The 20,132-nt window shown below is 51.3% G+C and overlaps 1 protein-coding gene across 1 annotated transcript; it reads left to right on the top strand.

Moving 5' to 3' along the window:
* The first annotated feature begins 48 nt into the window (after positions 1–48).
* Positions 49–18,354, top strand: Tgfb1 (transforming growth factor beta 1). Its single transcript, XM_075988113.1, has 7 exons — positions 49–1,288; positions 4,769–4,929; positions 6,904–7,021; positions 9,514–9,591; positions 9,711–9,858; positions 17,544–17,697; positions 18,044–18,354. Exons 1-7 carry the CDS (start codon positions 934–936, stop codon positions 18,200–18,202), a joined length of 1,173 nt encoding a protein of 390 aa, XP_075844228.1. The 5' UTR covers positions 49–933; the 3' UTR covers positions 18,203–18,354.
* Positions 18,355–20,132: the final 1,778 nt, after the last annotated feature.

Genomic DNA, 20,132 nt, shown 5'->3' with positions numbered 1-20,132 from the left:
CCGCGCGCGCTTCCTGGGTGGGGCCGGGGCGGCTTCAAAACCCCCCGCCGCCCCAGCCGGTCCCCGCCGCCGCCGCCCTTCGTGCCCCAGGCCGTCCCCCTCCTCCTCCCGCCGCGGATCCTCCAGACAGCGAGGCCCCCGGCCGGGGCAGGGGGGACGCCCCTTCGGGGCACCCCCGGCTCTGAGCCGTCCGCGAAGCCACCTCCGCCCGAGCCGGCAAAAGAGCAGGCGAGGAGCCGTCCGAGGCCCCAGAATCTGAGTCTAGCCGCCGCCGCCACCGCGGGGAGGAGGGGGAGGAGGAGGGGGAGGAGGGACGAGCTGGTTGGGAGAAGAGGAAAAAAGTTTTGAGACTTTTCCGCTGCTACTGCGAGCCGGAGACGCGGGGACCGCTTGGCGCTGCGCTGTCCTACAGAGGCAGAACCTAGGAACTCCAGACCGCCCTGCTCACCGTCGTGGACGTTTGCTCGCTACTCGTCGTTCCTCAGACGCCCCTATCCCGGACCAGCCCTCGAGAGCCGCAAGCCCCGCCTCCCGCGAAGACTTCACCCCAAAACCGGGGCGCACCCCTTGCACGCCGCCCTCCCCCCCAGCCTGCCTCCTGAGTCCCCCGCATCCCAGGACCCTCTCTCCCCAAGGAGGCTGATCTCCCTCAGATCTGCTGGCAGTAGCTCCCCTATTTAAGAACACTCACTTTTTGGTCCCAGAGAGAGCGTTCATCTCTTTTTTTTTCCCCCGGTGGCATACTGAGACACCCTGTGTCAGAGCCTCACCGTGACTCCTGCTGCTTTCTCCCTCAACCTCAAATTACTCAGGACTCTCTGCTACCTTTACTTGGGAGACCCCCCCCCCAAACCCTGAAGGGGCGGGGCCTCCGCATCCCACCTTTGCCCGGGGTTCGCGCTCTTCGCATTGCCGCGGGGCGCCGCCTCTCCCATGCCGCCCTCGGGGCTGCGGCTACTGCCGCTTCTCCTCCCGCTCCCGTGGCTTCTAGTGCTGACGCCCGGGAGGCCAGCCGCGGGACTCTCCACCTGCAAGACCATCGACATGGAGCTGGTGAAGCGGAAGCGCATCGAAGCCATCCGTGGTCAGATCCTGTCCAAACTACGGCTCGCCAGTCCCCCGAGCCAGGGGGAGGTGCCGCCCGGCCCGCTGCCCGAGGCCGTGCTTGCTTTGTACAACAGCACCCGCGACCGGGTAGCTGGCGAGAGCGCCGACCCGGAGCCGGAGCCCGAGGCAGACTACTACGCCAAAGAGGTCACCCGCGTGCTAATGGTGGATCGCGCCAACCGTGAGCTCGGAGGGGGCCAGGGAGCCGGGAGGGAGCCCGCAGGGGGCGCCGGAGTGCAGGGGTCACTGGGAGGAAATTACCGGTAGAGGAAATTGGCTGGAGGAAGGGGACTCCTGGGGGCTCCGGGAACGAATGCATGGGTACCCCAAAGAGGATTGCGCTTAGTCTCTACCCCAGGTGCCTGGTCTCGGAGAGGAAGGGACAGTAAGCGAAAGTGGACCTCTTCTAGAGGGGAGCAAGATCGTGGGGACAGTCTTTTTTAGAAGGAACATTTGGCAGATTTTGTTGTTTTAAGTTTCTTCTTACAGTGCTTAAAAACGCAGGGCTCATTGGGTTCCCTTTTCAGAAAGGTAGAGCCCGGCTCAGGAGAATGGAAGGCGCCCAACATTTGGGAAAGGAGAGGCAGCGTGAACAGCTGACGCTAGATCGGGTCACTAGATGGAGAGAAGAGATTCAAGGACAAAAACTAGGGGATGAGGACCCTACAATTGCCAGATAAACTCTCAAATAGACTCATCTCCAGAAGGGGCCACGCGCACGCTGGATAGGGGGAATTCGTGGAGTCACCGTGGGGTTCCAAGTGATAAGTTAACTAAAAAAGGGAAGCGAAGTTGTTGAGAGGAATCTAAAGGGAGAGGAGCAGAGAGGGTGCGGAAAATGAGCCCGGAGGTGTCACGGGTGTTTTGCTTAGGGACGTAAAAGAGCGCGCCAGCGGGCAGGCGGAGCCCAGTAGAGGAAGCGAGCGAGTCCCCAAGAAATCTAGAATACCGGGTCATTGGAAAAGAGTTATAAAAGAGGGGAAACTGGCGTGGGAAGATGGCCCCGCGAGGTGGGCGGGCGGGTGGAGCAGGGACACCATGCCATCCAGGCGTGAGTGGTGAGCGCCCCTCGCCTGGGCGTGGAAGGGAGTGGCTGAGCCCTAGGAGTCGAGCCCTAGGGGAGCGGCTAAAAGTTGGGGGAGAGCCTGTCTACAAAACCCAAAAGAGAAAACCGAGTCAGTCAGGGTGAGAAAGCTCCACGTGGGTGCCACGCGTGTGGGGAGGAGCCTGCGCTTCCTGAGAGAGTAAGAGGACCCCATAGAGCTGAATCTTGGTCGGCTGTACCCCCAGAGTCCCAGTTCCTCTTGGGGAGGCTGGGGAAAACCCAGCGTCCGGCCTCCTAGCCCTCCTCCCTTCCCTTTCCTTCCCGTGCCCGGGAGGGGGGAGGCGGGGGATCGCGCGCGGAGCACGGAGCCTAGGGCGAGATGAGGCAGGTCCCGATCCCGCCCTCCGCCCTCTGTAGGCTGTTAGTCTCCCGCTCTCCTCACCCCAGCAGTGGGCGGGGATACTCACGGCCCCGCCCTGTCGGCACCCACGCGGGACCCAGGCACCTTGCATGACCCTGCAGCTTTAGGGGGCAGTAGTCCCTCCGGGTTGCACATTGCTGTACCCAGTTGTGGCTCCAGCCTAATGACACCCTTCTCTGACCACTACTTAATGTGACCCTTTAAGTGGAGAAGTCCTCTCTCTCCTGAGTCTGTCCGTATTTCTTCTCATAGGCATATAGCTCTTCGGGCGTTTGCCTCCCCATTTCTCTCCCACGTAACCTACTCATCTCTATGTCAGTCCACCTCCCTCTGTGACACCCATAGTCCTTCCTGCCCCCCCTCCCCTATCTGTTTCCCCCAGCTAAGATGCTACCCTTCCTTTGAGGTTTGCTGAGTAACAGCTGAACCAAGAATTGGGCCACAAGGAAGAGGTGTCTTCTGCACTTAATAGCTGTCTGGGACGTCAACCCATCCTCGCTGCAGGAAGCCAAATGCAGTTGCCCTAGTTGATGCAGGAATTCAGGATCTTACCCCCTCGCGCCCCCAACCCAAACATCCTCTAGCCTAGGACGCCCTCTGGTGAATGGGGCTCCCATCATTCGGTCATTCTTACCTAGAAATGCCCTTCACTGCGAACTGTGCAGGAACTGGGCTAAAGCAGGAAGTAACTTTTGACCGATGATACATGGATAATAGTAACATCACACTGGCCAAAAAGTAACAAGAGTTTAGGGATTCAGATCACAGTCGGCCAGGCATAGTGGTCCATGACTGTAATCCCAGCACAAGGGAGGTGATTATTTCAAGATCATCCTTGGAGCCTGGCGGTGGTGGTGAGAGGCAGGCAGATTTATGTGAGTTCGTGGCCAGCCTGGTCTACAAGAGCTAGTTCCAGGATAGGCACCAAAGCTACAGAGAAACCCTGTCTTGAAAAAAGAAAAAGTTCTTAGATACATAATGACTTTGAGGATAGCCTAAGCTATGAGATCCTGTCTTCAGAAACAAAGTAAACAAAAAATCAATCCCTGGAGCCAGGTGGTTTGCATCTTGCCATGTTGTGAAGTATCAATGTCTTTGTCTTTGTAAAGTGCTTTAAGTGATATCCTTACCATTTGCTGTATTTCCCTCACCCCTTTAGAAAAAAAAAAACAACAGAAAATATGGTCTCAGTAAATACTTCCTCAAAATACTCCTGCCTCAGCTTCCTCCGTGCTGGTTGCAGACTTGCACAGGCTAACATCCATGTTATTGATGTGTGTGTCAGATCTTTAGCTTTTGTCTCACATCTGTCTCATCTGCTCCTGTAATCCTGGAACTGGATGGTGTTTTACAGTTAAAGAGGAATTTGATCACCACAGGTTACACAGTGCTTCAGTTAGGACCGTCTGGGTTTGGGCGTCAGAACTTAATGGTACCACTGTTCCTCCAAAGACTAAGGGGACACTGGCCCAGCGCTAGGGCACGTCCCTAGGGCCCACCACAAAGGGGCTGGAGGTGTGGTTCAGCAGCTGAGCTGGTAACCTAGAACCTGCCAGGGGAGGAGCTGTGGGTGTGGCTCAGTGCAGGAGCACCTGAGGCCAGCAGCTGAGAAGTGGCGGGGAGACTCTCTGATCCCCCAAACTATACCTGTGTCCCTTACACCACAACTTGGTTTTGTTTGGTTTGAGACATTAGCTCTCCTGCAGCCTGGGTGGGCCAGCCTTGGCAGCTGTATGCTTGAAGGGAACTTGACAGGTGATGTTCATGGAACGGGCGGGACTTAGCAGAGAGGAAGCAAACCCAGACAAGGAGAAACCCTTCCCCACCCCAGGTCAGCCAGCTAAAATGATCAGTGGGGGCGGGAAGGGTGGCTCAGCGGAGAAGAGCATTGGTTGCTCTTCCAGAGGGTTGCCAGAACCCACATGGCAGCTCACAGCCAGTGAGCTTCAGTTCTAGGGGATTTTACATCCTCTTCCGGCCTCCACAGGCACCAAGCATGCACATTGTACACAGACACACACACACACACACACAGCCAAAACACCCAGGTACACAGCATACAATGAAAAGTTGAAAATTAAAGTTATCAGGTGGACCGCCGACCTGGGACTCTCCGAGTCAGGGTTCATGGCTCAGAAGCCCTGTTCCTCCCATCCTTGTCATGCACCTGATGTCTTCTCCTTCTTCTCATCTAGCAATCTATGAAAAAACCAAAGACATCCCACACAGTGTATATATGTTCTTCAATACGTCAGACATTCGTGAAGCAGTGCCTGAACCCCCACTGCTGTCCCGGGCAGAGCTGCGTCTGCAGAGATTGAAGTCAAGAGTGGAACAACACGTGGAACTCTACCAGGTGAGGCTTCGAGCCTGAGAGGTGGGGCACAGGCCATCAGTGTAGAGGACAGAGGACAGAATGTTGAATCCTAGGGTATTTTTAAAAAACTCTTAGACTGCATGCTATTAGCTGAATTTTGGGGACTGAACTCCAAAAATGCAGAAAGAGCCAGGAGATTGATATCTGTGCTTGTATGTCTAGGATCCATCAGTGAGGGGTTGGGGTGTGGCTCAGTGGTAGAGCCCCTGCCTAGAATCCCCCAGTGAGGGGCTGAGGTATGGCTCAGTGGTAGAGCCCCTGCCTAGAATCCCCCAGTGAGGGATTGGGGTGTGGCTCAGTGGTAGACTGATTGCTTATCATGACTAAAGAAAACATTAGGCTCCACCCTCAGCACAGAAAAAAAAAATGAAGAGTGAGGAAGGAAAGGAAAAAGGAAGGAAAGGAAGTTGGAGTCTTTAGAAGCACACATTTGGAATCCCAGCTCTTGGAAGATGGAGGCAGGAGATCAGGAGTCCGAGGCTGGGCTGGACTACATGAGACCCTATCTCAAGGGAAAAGTTTAGTTAAGTGAAAAGTAATTTCACTTAACTAAACTTGAAGTCGAAGGGCTGGAGAGATGGCTCAGCAGCTGGGAGCACCTAATGCTTTTGCAGAGGATTCTGGCTCAGTTCGCGGCACCCATGCGGTGACTCAAAAGCATTAACTCCAGTTCTCGGAGTCACACGCAAGGTATGCATACACACAAGGAGACAAAACCCTTATAACACATAAAATAAAAAAAATTGAAAACTTTAAGCTGAGGGGCTGGGGTGTAAGTTGAATGGTAGAGTGTCTGCACAGCAAGCGGGAAGCCCCGGCTCAATCCCCAGCACTACGTAAATCAAGTGAGATGCTGCACAGCTGCTGTCCCAGCACAGGGGAGATGGAAATGAGATCAAAAATTCAGGTCTAGGGACTGGAGAGATGGCTCAGCAGTTAGGAGCACTGACTGCTCTTCTAGGGAACTTGGGTTCAATTCCCAGCACCTACATGACCACTCTCAACCATCTGTAACTCTAAGATCTGACACCCTCACACCAGTGAGGCGAAACACCAGTGCAGCTAAAGATATATGTAGTCATACCTGGTGTCCCAGCTTCTAGGGACACAGAGGCAGGAGGATGTCCTGAACCCAAGCATTCAAGTTCAGACCAAGAAATTAAGTGTTTCAAATGCTCTTCTGGTCTCTTAGGAGTCGCTATTCCGGAGACAGGGTTTCTCTGTGTAGCCCTGGCTGTCCTGGAACTCATTCTGTAGACTAGGCTGGCCTTGAACTCAGAGCTCTGCCTGCCTCCGCTTCCCAAGTGCTGGGATTAAGGGCGCGTGCCACCACTGTCAGGCCAAAAGTAATATTTTTAAGCCTGGTTGTGGTGGTGCACACCTTTTATCTCAGCACACAGGAGGATCTCTGTTGAGTTCAAGGCCAGCCTGGTCTACAGTAGTTAACTCTAGAACAGCTAGGGCTACACAGAGAGACCAGGTCTTTAAAAGAAAAAAAAAATCCACTATTGGGAAGACCATTTTGGACATACACACAATAGTAATTATAGTAAAGTAATAAATAAACACATTAATGAGAAAATTACTGCTCTCAGAGGCAGTGTGCAAACTGCCGAACCATCTTGCATTGTGGGCCATCCCAGCTGCCATGGCTGAGCATTCTAATCACCATGAAAGAAACTGAGGCCCAGAAAGGGAAAGACATGCCAATGATGAGGTGCCTCATGGTGCCTTGACCACAGCTTGGACTGTTGTCTTTTCCCCACCTGCTTTCTGCTCTTGGGGGCTATTATGAGTGTGGAACCTGCAGGGCCCATAGTGTGATGTGACCAAAGCCAGTGTCTGGGGATTGTCTAGAAGCCACCTCATGGGGACAGGCAGGATAGGGTTACTATCAGGGTCTCTGAGGGCATGGTGACACCTACCCATTCCTCTTTCTTTGTTTCCATTCAGAAATACAGCAACAATTCCTGGCGTTACCTTAGTAACCGACTGCTGCCCCCCACCGATACATCCGAGTGGTTGTCTTTTGACGTTACCACAGTCGTCCGACAGTGGCTGAACCAAGGAGGTGAGGTTGCTTGTCTGTGCCCACCTTCGGCAGGGTCACCCATTGTTTGTCTTGGCATCACCGAGCCTAACATCCGTCACCACCACACACACCTGATACTGATGTCACAAAGTACCCTAGTTAAAAAGTACCCCACAGTTCTCACCACTCGCTCGAAGAATCGGTGATTGGTTGTGATGACCTAGACTCTGCCAGTGAAGCTAGGGACACAGCAGCTACCCAAACAGCTCACCCGAACTCCTGGTCCTTTGGGTAGTTGAAGAAGAAACGATTTCAGCTAAGTGGTGGTGACTCGGGAGAGAGCTGGAGATGAGCACTCAGGAGGTGTCCTGACTGTCTGTGTTCAAGGAGGGCTTCCAGGAGGAGAGGGCATGTGAGGTAATGTCCGTGAGATGAGCAGAAACAGTCAGGAAATGGAGATACAAGAGTAGCCTGTACCAAGGCTCTTTGGCCAGGAGAGCCTGACATGTCGATCTGTCCAGGAGGGAATCGTCTTGTCCCGTCTATCCAGAGTACTTTCATCTGTCTTCCTCTCTCATCTTTAGATCCAATCAGTGCCACAGGTTTCTGTTGTGAGTGATCTGTGCTGGACGCTGTAGGGGGCATAGTCATAACCTGGGTCCTGTCATCACAAGGCCCACAGGGTCCTGGTCTGTGATGAGGAAGGCCAGAGCAGAGCCCTCCACAGAGGGGGCAGGACTGAGATGAGGGAAGCTCAGATTCAGAGAAACCCAAGGAAGTTTAGGACCTGGTAGGGCTTCCTGGATGAGAGTGCCTGTGGGGAGACTCATGGGATGTGTCCTTTAGCCAGATGCATGATGGGATTGAGCAGGCTGGCACCAGGAAGGGCTTTGAAACCGGTTGGACCGAAGTTGAGAAGTATGTCTTCTCTCTCCATTGATGCTGAGTCTGAAGCATCCAGCAGGGCCCAGTACATAGTAGGAGCTTAGTATCATTTACGCATCCTCTCAAGAAATGTCTCCCACAGCCGGGCTGTGGTGGCACACACCTTTAATCCCAGCGTGGGAGGCAGAGGGAGGCAGGATCTCTGAGCTCAAGGCCAGTGTACAGAGTGCATTCCAGGATAGCCAGGGCTACACAGAAAAGAAACGTCTCCCCCGGGCCAGTGAGGTGGCTCAGCAGGTAAAGGTGTCTTCTGCCAAGCTTAATGGTCTCAGTTCCATCCCCAGGACCCTACAAGCTGACCTCTGACCTCCATGCACACCCTGGCACATGCATACCCTCCACAATAAATAAATAAAATGGGGAAAAAATGGCCAAATGAGCAATTTAGTACCAAAAAACAACAACCAAAACAAAACAAAAAACCCTACCAGTGCAGGGTTGGAAAGCAGGCAGCTTAGGTTTACACTGTGCCTTTGCCTGTGGCCCCCTGTGTGGTCTTGGCCAGGTCACTTCCTTTTTGTGTGCCTTCCTTTCTGGCCTGTAAGAGTGAGGTGTTTGAAGATTCAAGGGCCTTCCGCAGAGTTTAGATTAGGACCCGGCACCTGCGTTAAATGTGAACTCTTCTGCTTTACCAAAACTGCTCCTGACCCTGGGTCACAGTGGATGTTTATGACTGAGGATCAGGTTTCGCAGAGCACAAAGAGAACGGACCCACAACAACATGCATGATGGTACACAGCCTACTAAACCCTGCACTTGGGAGCCGGAGTCAGGAGGATCCGGAGTAGAGTTCAAGGTCATTCTTAGCCATATAGTGAGTTTGAGAATTTGAGGCCAGCCTGGGCTACAAAAGAGAAAGAGGGCCAGGGAGATGGTTCAGTGGGCAAGAGTTTTCACTTGCCAAGCATGAGAGCCTGAGTTCGAATCCTCCGCACCCATGTGAAACCAGGCATAGCATATGTTCGTAACCCCAGCACTGTTGGGGGTGGAGTGTAGGTGTGGAGACAGGCAGACACAGAACTCTGGCCAGCTAGCCTAGCCAAAGGAGCAGGCCCAAGTTCAGAGATCTGCCTCAAAGCGGTAAAGGAGGGAGCGGTTGAGGAGGCCACCAAACATCCAGCTGTGGTCTCTGCACGTACCACACACACAAACATGCCACATGTTATCATTTTCTATCTCCAAATATGTGTGCTGTGTGTATCACACACACACACACTTTTTTTTCTTTTTAAATGAAAGAAATGAAGGCAGGGGATGGGTCCCTCCCTTGAGCATGTTGTTCTACTGAACAATGAAAGGCAGAAATAGTCAAGCAGAAATGTCAGAGCCTCTGCCTGCCAAGGAGAAAGTGGAGGGATGGCAGTGTGAGAGGGATGTGTCTCTTTTGGAGCCTCTGCTAGGAATTGGCGTTTGAGCTGAGCCCTGAATAGGGTGAGAAGGGGCCAGCCACTCAAAGACTAGGAGCCAGAGTGAAGTATGTGGGGTGACAACAGGAAGGAGCCCCTGGAGTTGGCAGCTTCCTGCCGGTCGGCCTCCTCCCTCAAGCTGGGTGAGTCATAACCTCAGATTCCTTCCCTCTCCCACAGACGTAATACAGGGCTTTCGCTTCAGCGCCCACTGCTCTTGTGACAGCAAAGATAACGTACTCCACGTGGAAATCAACGGTGAGCCCGATGCCTGGTGTAGTCTGTGCGAGTGTGCCTGTTGAAATCATGTATCCTTGCTCACCCACGCATCCCTCTGAGTGTGTATGTCTTTCACCCCAACATCCAAACCTAAACAGGGATCAGTCCCAAACGTCGTGGTGACCTGGGCTCTATTCAAGACATGAACCGACCCTTCCTGCTCCTCATGGCCACCCCACTGGAGAGGGCCCAACACCTACACAGCTCGAGGCACCGCAGAGCCCTGGATACCAACTACTGCTTCAGGTGAACTTCTCTGCCTTCCACTGAGGCTGTGCAGGACTGGGGCTTGGCTGTAGTCTGTGGGACTGGTATGCCACCATTGATGCCTGGCTGGTGCTCTTAGCCTGAAGGGCTTGGGGACGAATTCCTGGTTCTATAGGCAGCTGAGAGTCCTAGCATATGGTGTATTTTCCTACTGGACTGGCAGGATGAGAGAATTCAGGAAGGCTGGCACAAGAGTTAGAAGTCTGTGTTGGAAGGTTGTCTTGTTGGATTTTAAGTTCTAGCTAGGTAGATTTCTGTCCTGTTGAGATTCTAATGAAAGAAGATTTATTGTGAGCAGTTGAGTGTTGACCTCAGGCAAGCAGGAGTGTTGGGATCCTAGCTTTTGGGTTCCCAATCAAAAGTGGTCTGCTTCAGGTTCCCGTGCTCCTGCAGACTGTAGTCTTTGGTATTGGCCACTGCCGAGTGGAATGGTGGGATCTCGTATGGGGATGTTAGCGCCAAGGTTGGAAGTAGGGAAAGCCAGGATGGGAGTCTCCTGAGGGTCAGCACCCTTGATCTTGCCTGAAGAAGTTGGGAGGTTGGACTTTCTGAGATATAGGCTTAGGTGTTGGTGTGTTGGAATACGACATTGAAATACAGGACTCAGGAGACAAGATCTTCAAGAGTTGGAAAGAGGGGCTTCTGGAGTGCCCAGATTACTCTCAGGATGGCAAGCTGTTCCCCCTTTCTTTTTTCTTTTTCATTTTTTTGTTTTTGTTTTTCGAGACTCGGTTTTCTCTGAAACTTTGGTGCCTGTCCTGGAACTAGCTCTGTAGTTCAGGCTAGCCTCGAACTCACAGAGATCCACCTGCCTCTGCCACCCGAGTGCTGGGATTAAAGGCGTGCACCACTACCACCCAGCTGGCAAGCTCTTTTTATTGGTTGTTTTTAAGTTATATTGTATGTGTATGAGTGAGTGTGTGTGTAGGGGCATCCGTGTCACATGACACTTGTGTGAGGGTCAGAGGACCATCTTTGGAACTCAGTTCTCTCCTTCCACCATGTGTCCTCGAGGTAGAACTGAGGTGGTGGGGATCGGCAGCAAGCGCCTCTACCCACCCAGCCATCTTGGAGCCGTCCTTTGCTCTGTTCTGTTAGAGGCAGGGCTTCGCTGTGTGTTCCAGGCCGGCCTCGGATTCACGTCTTTATCCCAGGCAGGCTTGAATTCTCTGGCTTGGAATTACAGGTGTGTACAGCCACCTGGTTCCAGAACGATGGACCCACACGAAACTTCAATGCTGCAGATGTGAGGAAGTTGAAATGCTTGCTCCTTGAAGGTTGAAATCCAGGGTGGGAGTGTTGAGAGCAATGAGCTGACCTGGCCGTTCCCTGCTTGAGATTGCATGGTTGTGTTCCATGTCAGCCCTCGGCATCTTCAACACCTACTGCCATCAGCCTTCACATAGGAGCAGATAGAAGTTCTGACAGATTAATAATAATCTTGACAATTAATTAACAGGTAGCTCTGTGAGCTCTGTTCCCACACACTAGAGAGCAAACCTAGGAAATCATGAAAATCTCTCTCTGTCCCTCCCTCCCTCCCTCCTTCCCTCCCTCCCTCCCTCCCTCCCTCCCTCTCTCTGCTCATATATATGTATATATTTATACATATATAGATAAATATATATACAAATACATATATACATTTGTTCTGCCTATGCCCGATGTCTATGTGGACCCTGGAAAACTCAAGTTTTCATGCACAGCAACCCCTTTCTTCACCCAGCCCTGTCCCCCGCTGTGACAACCCATTGTGTGCGAAAGAACACAGTGCCATTTAGGAAGGTTTGCCAGATAGAACAACCATGATCTGATGGGTACTATAGCTGCCACTACCATGTTTCTCTGAAACAGAGGGCAGATGGACATGAAGCTGTACCACAGGTATGCACCCAGCAGAACACAGGTGGTGGAAACCTTGTCAGTCTCTTCAGCAAACACAGTACAAAGAATGGGGGGATACATCGTCAATAGCACTGGAAGAGAGAAGGAGAGGTAGAGAGAGGAGGGGGGAGAAAAAGAAAGGGAAAAGAGACGTACTGTATGGGACCTTTTGGGAACTGTGAACTTTGAGTAGTATTTGATTTTTAATAAGTTCCTTTTAAATTCTTATCTAGAATTTTATTGTTGTTGCTGCTTTTGTGTTTCTGAGGAGGGAACTCAGCACCTTATACATGATAGGGAAGTACTCTGCCACTGAGCCATGCCCCCAGCACCTCACTGGGGGATTCTAGGCAGGGGCTCTACCTGTGAGCCATACCCCAGCCCCTCACTGGGGGATTCTAGGCAGGGGCTCTACCACTGAACCACACCCCAGCCCCTCACTGGGGGATTCTAGGCAGGGGCTCTACCACTGAGCCACACCCCAGCCCCTCACTGGGGGATTCTAGGCAGAGCTAGAGCCACTGAGCATATTGATTTGTACTTTTGACTCCGGTTAACATTTTAAAATATTCTACAAAAGCCAAATAAACAAATGAAAAGAATACAGGGGCAGAATGGAAGTAGGTACAATGAAATTAGCCGTAAGTTGGCTACTATTGACACAATTGTGAGGATGGGAACTGTTAAGAATCCATAATCCAACTGGGCAGTGGTGGCACATGCCTTTAATCTCAGTATTTGGGAGGCAGAGGCAAGTAGATCTCTGTGAGTTCGAGGCCAGCCTGGTCTACAGAGTGAGTTCCTGGACAACTAGGGCTACGCAGAGAAACCCTGACTCGAAAAAACAAGAAAAAAAATCCATGATTCAGAAGTTCAAAATCTAGCTAGCTGGCCATGGTGGACACAACTGTAACAATAGCACTGGGGAAGTAGAGGCAGCAAAGTGGGGTCCCAGACATTGGTAGTGATCTAGTGTGTTTGGGGCAGCCTGGACTACGTTAGATCCTGCATCGAAAAGGGCAGGGCATCTGGAGAGCTTGAGGACCCACATTCATCTCTCAGCATCCACATGGTGACTCATAACGACCCCTAACTTCAGTCCCAGGGCATTTAATTCCTTCTTCTGGCCTCTGTGGGCACTGTACATATGGGGTGCACACACATTTGTGCAGGAAAACACTCATATGTATAAAAATGTTCTTACAGAGCCAGGTTTGGGGCCACACATCTCTAATCCCACACTCAGCAGGCAGAGATAGGGTCTTCATTTGAGTTTGAGGCCAGCCTGGTCTACATGGAAAATGTCAGGATGCCATGTGGAGAGCCTGTCTCATAAAATATGAGTAATAATAACATTAAAATAAATGGGGGTTGCAGGAGGAGGGTACTTAACTTCAATAAAGTCTGTGTAAATATCCCATATCCCAAAACGTTGTCCAATCTGAAAGGCTTCTTCTGGTCGAGTGTTCAGTTCACACTGTAACAGTCTGCAGACTGGTGAGGGATTGAGCAGCGCCTAGGACTGCCCTCCAGGAAGTCCCGGTGTGTCATGGTCACCAGGAGAGCTGTTGTCCTTCAGCCCAGCACCCGTGCTTCAGCACAGGGACCTCAGTGTTTAGTGTTGCTGTGGATTCTGTAGCTCTTGTCCTGGGGTTCGCTCGTGGTCACCTCCCTTTTAGCCACATTGACCTGTGTGTCTCTTCCCGGAATTTGTCCCTGTGCTTTATTTTTCATTGTTTGAAATAAGGTCTCCCTATGCAGCCCTGGCTGGCTGGAAACTTCCTGCATGGACCAGGCTGGCTTCAGACAGTCAGAGATCCTTGCATTTCTGCTGCTCACTACTGGGATTATGGTTGTGCACAGCCATGCCTGCCCAGGGTACATGTTCTTTTTTAGTAGGCCAAATTTTAGTGGATTTTGTTTGTTTTGTTTTCTGAGACAGGGTTTCTCTGTGTAGTCTTGGCTGTCCTTGAACTCGCTTTGTAGACCAAGTTGGCCTCGAACTCACAGAGATCTGCCTGCCTCTACCTCGTGAGTGCTGGAATTGTACACTGTCACTGCCTGGGCAAATTTTTAGTTTTTATTTACTTTATTTTTGTGACTTTATTTTACATGCATGGATGTTTTGTCTGCATGGATGTACGTTCACTGCAAGTATTCATGGTGCCCCCAGGGGCCAGAAGAGGGCGCTGCATCCTCTGGAGCTGGAGTTACAGATGGTTGTGAGCCTCCAAGTGGGAGCTGGTAATTGAACCCAGGTCCTCTGTAATAACAGTCACTGCGCTTAACCATTGAGCCATCTCCCAGTCCCTTTCCCACATTTTAGAATTAATTTTCAGGTGTCATGAAGCCTGCATTTTCCTTCTTGGAGTTATTTTATTCTGATTCTAAAAACAGTCACCAGCTCTTGCTGGGAATTTGGAAAATCCAGAAAGCCATCGCACTCCTGAGCATAAAATCCCACTGTCCGCATTTTAATACATGATCTGCTAGCAGTTTTATTTGTGATGAAATTTAAATTATACTATACCTGTATCTTTACATGATACATGCCAATACACAGATGCTAAAGTGTTCTTGCTGGTCAGCCTGGGCTACATGAAGTCTGAGCCAACCTAGGCTACATGATATGATCTTGTTTTAACTATCCTCCCTCTTTTGGGGATCATGCAGAGTGATGTGGTAATTGCCTGTAATCCAAGAATTTGGGAGGTTAAGGCAGGATTATAAGGAGTTCAAGGCTAGCCTGGTGTACATCACAAAACCCAGTCTGAAGAATGAAAGACTGCCCAGCACTCAGGAGACAAGAGACAGGTGGGTCTCTGGAGTTTGAGGCCAGCTCGGTATACATAGTGAGTTCCAGGACAGCCATAGAAAGTCTCTCTTTCAAAAAATAGTAGTAATATTTATTAGCCAACTTATGTACCCAGCATTTGCTTAACATCCATAGTTTAAGAGACACTTTCCCAGCCAGGTGGTGGTGGCACACACCATCCTGGTCTGCAGAACTAGTACTAGACAACCAAGGCTACACAGAAGAAACTTCGTCTCAGGAAAAAAAAGAAAGAGAGAGAAAGACAGTTTCCTATGATGAGAGGCAGACAGACAATCATTGTTAATAACAATGCTGAAAAAAATCTGGGAAGGAAAACAAGTCTGGTGGAGAGGCCAGGTTAGAAGCCAGGCCAGAAAGAGTGAATATCATAAGCCAAGTGCGGAGGCATGCACTTGTGATCCCAGCACTTGAGAGGCAAAGGCACGAGGATCAGGAGTTCAGGGTCAGCTTTGGCTACAAAGGGACTTGTAGTCCAGTCTTGACTACGTGAAAACCTGTCTCAGAAAAGACAAACAAAAGAAATACTGGAAATCCTGGTGGTGGTGGTGCAGACCTTTAATCCCCAGCACTCAGGAGCCAGAGGCAGGGCTTTCTAAGTTTGAGGCCGGCCTGGTCTACTGTGTGAGTTTCAGGATAGCAAGGGCTATCCAGAGAAACCCTATCTTAGAAGAGAGAGGGGGGGGAGGGAGTGGGGGAGGGAGGGAGAGAGGGAGAGAGGGAGGGAGGAGAAGGAGGAAGAGGAGGAGGAGAGGAGAGATATCAATAATTTGGGACTATTTAATTTTCCTATTCTGATTAAGATTGTTTTATGGTGGAAATTTCAGATGTAGACAGAAGCAGCAGAGGTAACATAATCTTCCAGCTTCCAACATTATCTTGATTTTTGACCCACTTCAAATCTGGACAGTTTGGGGCTGGAGAGATTGCTCAGCAGTTAAGAGCACTGGCTCTTCTTCCAGAGGACCTGGGTTCAGTTCTTGGCACCCCACACAGTCACTTACAAGGATAACATCTATATCTCCAGTTCCAGGGAACCTGGTGCCCTCTTCTGGCCTCCTTGAGAATTATACACACATGATTCACATAAACTTACATAGGCACACACATACACTAATAAAAATGAATACATAAATCTTTAAAATACAGAAAAAGTTGGATGTGGTGGCACACATGCCTTTAATCCCACCACTTGGGAGGCAGAAGCAGATGCATCCCTGAATTTGAGGCCATGCTGGTCTTCAGAGCGAATCTGGTGACAGCCAGGGCTACGCAGAGAAACCCAACTCAAAACAAACAACACCAAAGACCATACAGAAATTCATATTTTCTTGTAATAGTCATAGCATTAAATCCCCAGGATTGAATTGAACAATTGTTTCGATGGACACTCTGGATGGCGGTGAGCAAGGCCCATCAAAGAGGGCTGTATTGATTTGTGTAATTGATACTCACTGAACATCCGTTGCATGCCAGGCACTATTTCAGGATTTAAGTCTCCCTGGTGATTGACAGTTGAGCTGCGGTGGAAAAAACACGTCATTATATATTGGTTTATTTGTTTGTTTTTAGGCAGGGTCTCGCCCTATGGCTGTAGCTGGCCTAGGACTTCCAGAGATTCCCTCCTGCCTCTATGGTAGGATTAAAGGCACGCACCACCATACATGGGTTTATTTTCACGTTTTATTATTTCATTTTATGTGAGTGCACACAAGTACCATGGTGTACCTGAGGAGGGCAGAGGACCACTTTATGGAACCTATTCTCTCCTTCCATGTTCATGTGGGTTTGGGGAATCGCGCTCAGTTCATCAGGTTTTCAAGGCAGTCTTCTCTTACCTGCATCCTGTCAACACTGAGCCAAACTTAAATGAAGCAGAGGGGGAAGGCAGAGTGGGCATATCTGCAAAGCTAGGCAGACAGCATGTGCCAAGGCCCTGAGGTGGGACCGACTGTGTTTTGACTTTTTGAGACACAGTCTCACATAGCTGACGCTAACCTCAAATTTGCTATGTATCCAAAGAGGACCTTGGACTTTTCATCATCCTGCCTTGCCTCTCAAGTGCTGGGATTATAAGTGTGTGTTCCCACGCTGGCTAGGCCTGTGATTGGGAACTAGAGAGGAAGCCTGTGTGGCTGATGACGTGGGTGAGAGGAGACTGAGGGAAGCCAGTTCTGGCGCACCTGTGACTCATGGTGATAACTTGGGCCTTTGCTATAAATGGGATAGAGCCACGTCTGGGATAGAAGAGTGATGTGACAAGCTGTGGCGAGTGAAGGCCTCCAAAGGCAGCGGTCATCCGGCGTCACGGCCTCACAGAGTAGTGGTTCGGTAAACATTGGTTGTACAAATAGGACATGTCAGCACACGTGGGGCCCTGGGATTACACTTCTGTGCTCCGTGTGTGGATGTGACGTGATTTATGACGTCCTCCCATGTGCGTGCTCTTGGGGTTTCTTAGTGCCTGTTGTGAGCCCTGCGATATTTATTAAAGTTGGGAAGGGCTTCCGCAGCAGCCTGGATGGTTGCTCTCTGTGTTGCTGTCATCACCGGGATCCTGGGGAGGCTGAGCTGAGGGCAGCCTAGGGTGCAGCACATGGACAGGCTGGAGAGGCAGCGTGACTCTCCCTGCTCCTCCTCCTCCTCCTCCTCCTCCACCTCCTCCTCCTCCTCCTCCTCCTCCTCCTCCTCCTCCTCCTCCTCCTCCTCTTCTTCTTCTTCTTCTTCTTCTTCTTCTTCTTCTTCTTTTTTCTTTTTCTTTTTTGGTTTTTTGAGACAGAGTTTCTCGGTAGCTTTGGAGCCTGTCTTGGAACTAGCTCTTGTAGACCAGGTTGGCCTCGAACTCAGAGATCCGCCTGCCTCTGCCTACTGAGTACTGGGATTAAAGGCGTGCGCCACCACCGCCCAGCCTGTCCCTGCTCTTGACTTGCATTCCTCCTGCCCACAGCTCCACCGAGAAGAACTGCTGTGTGCGACAGCTGTACATTGACTTTCGGAAGGACCTGGGCTGGAAGTGGATCCATGAGCCCAAGGGCTACCATGCCAACTTCTGTCTGGGGCCCTGTCCCTACATTTGGAGCCTGGACACACAGTACAGCAAGGTGGGTCTGGCTCATGATACAGGATGGAGCAAAGGCTGGAGTGGCAGGGAGAGAAAGAGATTGGACCAGTGTGGGTCAGCAGAATAGGGTGAAAGAGAAACAAGACAGAAATAGGGAGAGGCAGGGATGGGGACCGATGACAGATAAGAGAGACAAAGAGATGAAGCAATGGGAAGAGAAAAATGGGAGAGACAGATAGAAATAGACAGATTGGGAAAGATAGGGAGACAGATGGAAGTTGGGGAGAGACACAGATGGGGAGACTCAGAGATAAGAGACACAGAAATGTAGAGATACTAATGGGGAGAATCTGTGGACCCTGATCATGACCCTGACCCGCCCGCAGGTTCTTGCCCTCTACAACCAACACAATCCGGGTGCTTCGGCGTCACCGTGCTGTGTGCCACAGGCGCTGGAGCCGCTGCCCATCGTGTACTACGTGGGTCGCAAGCCCAAGGTGGAGCAGCTGTCCAACATGATTGTGCGCTCCTGCAAGTGCAGCTGAGGTCCCGCCCCGCCACGCCCCGCCCCTCCCGGCAGGCCCGGCCCCGCTCCCCGCCCCGCCCGCAGCGCTCGGGGCCGTATTTAAGGACACCTGCACCCCTGCTAAGCCCACCATTAATGGGGGTGTCCATTAAAGGTGAGAGAGGACTGGTAGTCTCCGTGTCGTTGGGCATCCGATTGCGTTTCCCTCCTTACTGAGGCTCCTGCGCATCATCCCACCACCCTGTGCCGCTGCCTCCAATTCTTAACGAAAACCCCAGGGTTCCAAGTGGGCAATGCCGGCGCCCAGAGGGAAACTATTAAACTAGACTCTGGGATCGAGTTCGGTTGGCGCTGTTCACAGTGTCTTATACCTCGGACCATTCGCGGAGACAATCCCGGAGAACCTGAGTTCCTGCAGTTGCCTGGGATAAGGGTGAAGAAGTGTTAAAAACGCTGGTTCGATGGGTTGTGGTGGTCCACATGACGAGTCCCAGAACTCCGGAGGCAGAGGCAGGGGAATCTTTGAGTTTGAGACTAGCCAGGGCTCTATGGTGAGATCCTGTCTCTAGTGGCAAACTACTGGTTCAAAGTGGGGCGTGTGGTACCTGAAATGCCAGCACCAGGAAGGCAGGAGGACCTGGGTTCTCAGACTACATCTCAACAAAATTCAGAGGGGGTGGTGACTATGTGGCAGTGTGCAAAGACACTTTTGGGGGAGAGACAGCTCCCAGGAGGAAGTGGTATTTGAGACTTGAAGGAATTTAGGGGAGACAAGGGGGTACATTCTTGGAAGACCAGAAGTGACAACTACTTTGGGGTGTGCCACCAAGTGAGGAAAGAGACCATTGGTGACCAGAGGAGAACAAGGGAAAGGTGTTAGGTGCTGAGTTAGACGCGAGCCAGCGGGTGACAGTTCTACACCTCAGGTGTGTGGCTGTCCTCCCTGGTTCACAGGAGGCTTCCCATGGCCTAAGGGAGCAGGGGTTGGCAGACTTTGGCCCAAAGCCCACCTCAGCCTACAGCCTGTTTCTGTAAGTAAGTTCTGCTGGCCCACAGCCACACTCGCTCCTTCCTCCACAAACTGTCTGCAGCCATGTAGACGCCTCTGTATCATAGCCCAGTGTACACAGGGCCAAAAATACCACCTGGTTCCTCAGAAAAAGTTTTCTGGGATGGGTGTGGTGATACATGCCTGTAGATTTGGCAGGAGGCAGAGGCAGGAGGATCACTGCAAGTTCAAAGCCAACCAGAGTGAGATCATATGGAGAGTCTTGACTCAATATTTCCCATTCTTTCCAAAAGCTTGTCTTTTTTGGTGGGGACTGTTTGCTTTTTACAGATCGAAGTCCCAACCTGCAGGAGCCCTTATGTTTTTAAAGCCATAGAGCTAGTGAGTGGCAGAGCTGGGATTTGAACCCATGGTCTGCACATGTACCTGAGACTGCTTTCTTGATCATACCAAGAATAAAGGACCCCAAAAGAACTTGGGGGACATGGAAGCGTGAGCATTACCAGATGATCTAAGATACTGAATTCAGGGGCTCAGTTTCTGGTAAGTCATTAAGAGAAAACTTGAGGGGGGAGGCATGTGGTGTGAGCATAACCTTGGGAAAATTATCTAGGCAAGAAATAGCCGTGGCTTGCGCCCTGTGCTGTCTCGTCCCTTCCTGTCTGCTGCGGTGACCTTGTGAGCTCTCCATGCTTCCTCTCTCCCCATCTACTCTCCTCCTTTCACTGCCTCTACCCTCTGCCTTTCTCAGGCCCCCAGGACTCCTGGGCTTGCTTTTCACTCAGGGAATGTCAGGAGGGGGTGGATGGAGGGCAGAGCCTTTGCTCTGAAGCTGACAGTCCTGAGACTGGGTAAGTCGGCCCTAGGCCTCCTGGCCTCTGCCCATTCCGGGTATGAGAGCCTCAAGGACCAGGTTGGACTTGGTTTGGTGGCAGGACAG

This window comes from Microtus pennsylvanicus, chromosome 1 (assembly GCF_037038515.1).
Source record: "Microtus pennsylvanicus isolate mMicPen1 chromosome 1, mMicPen1.hap1, whole genome shotgun sequence".
In the NCBI taxonomy this organism is placed as follows: Eukaryota; Metazoa; Chordata; class Mammalia; order Rodentia; family Cricetidae; genus Microtus; species Microtus pennsylvanicus.
The sequence above is the reverse complement of the archived record's forward strand: the minus strand, read 5'-3'. Positions and strand labels throughout refer to the sequence as shown.

What these genes read in the sequence shown, in the direction of transcription:
- Tgfb1 (XM_075988113.1), top strand. Translation starts at nt 934, where the DNA reads ATGCCGCCCTCGGGGCTGCGGCTACTGCCGCTTCTCCTCCCGCTCCCG. An exon ending in AATGGTGGATCGCGCCAACC is followed by an intron (nt 1,289 to 4,768) that starts GTGAGCTCGGAG and finishes CTTCTCATCTAG; the next exon opens with CAATCTATGAAAAAACCAAA. An exon ending in GATACCAACTACTGCTTCAG is followed by an intron (nt 9,859 to 17,543) that starts GTGAACTTCTCT and finishes TCCTGCCCACAG; the next exon opens with CTCCACCGAGAAGAACTGCT.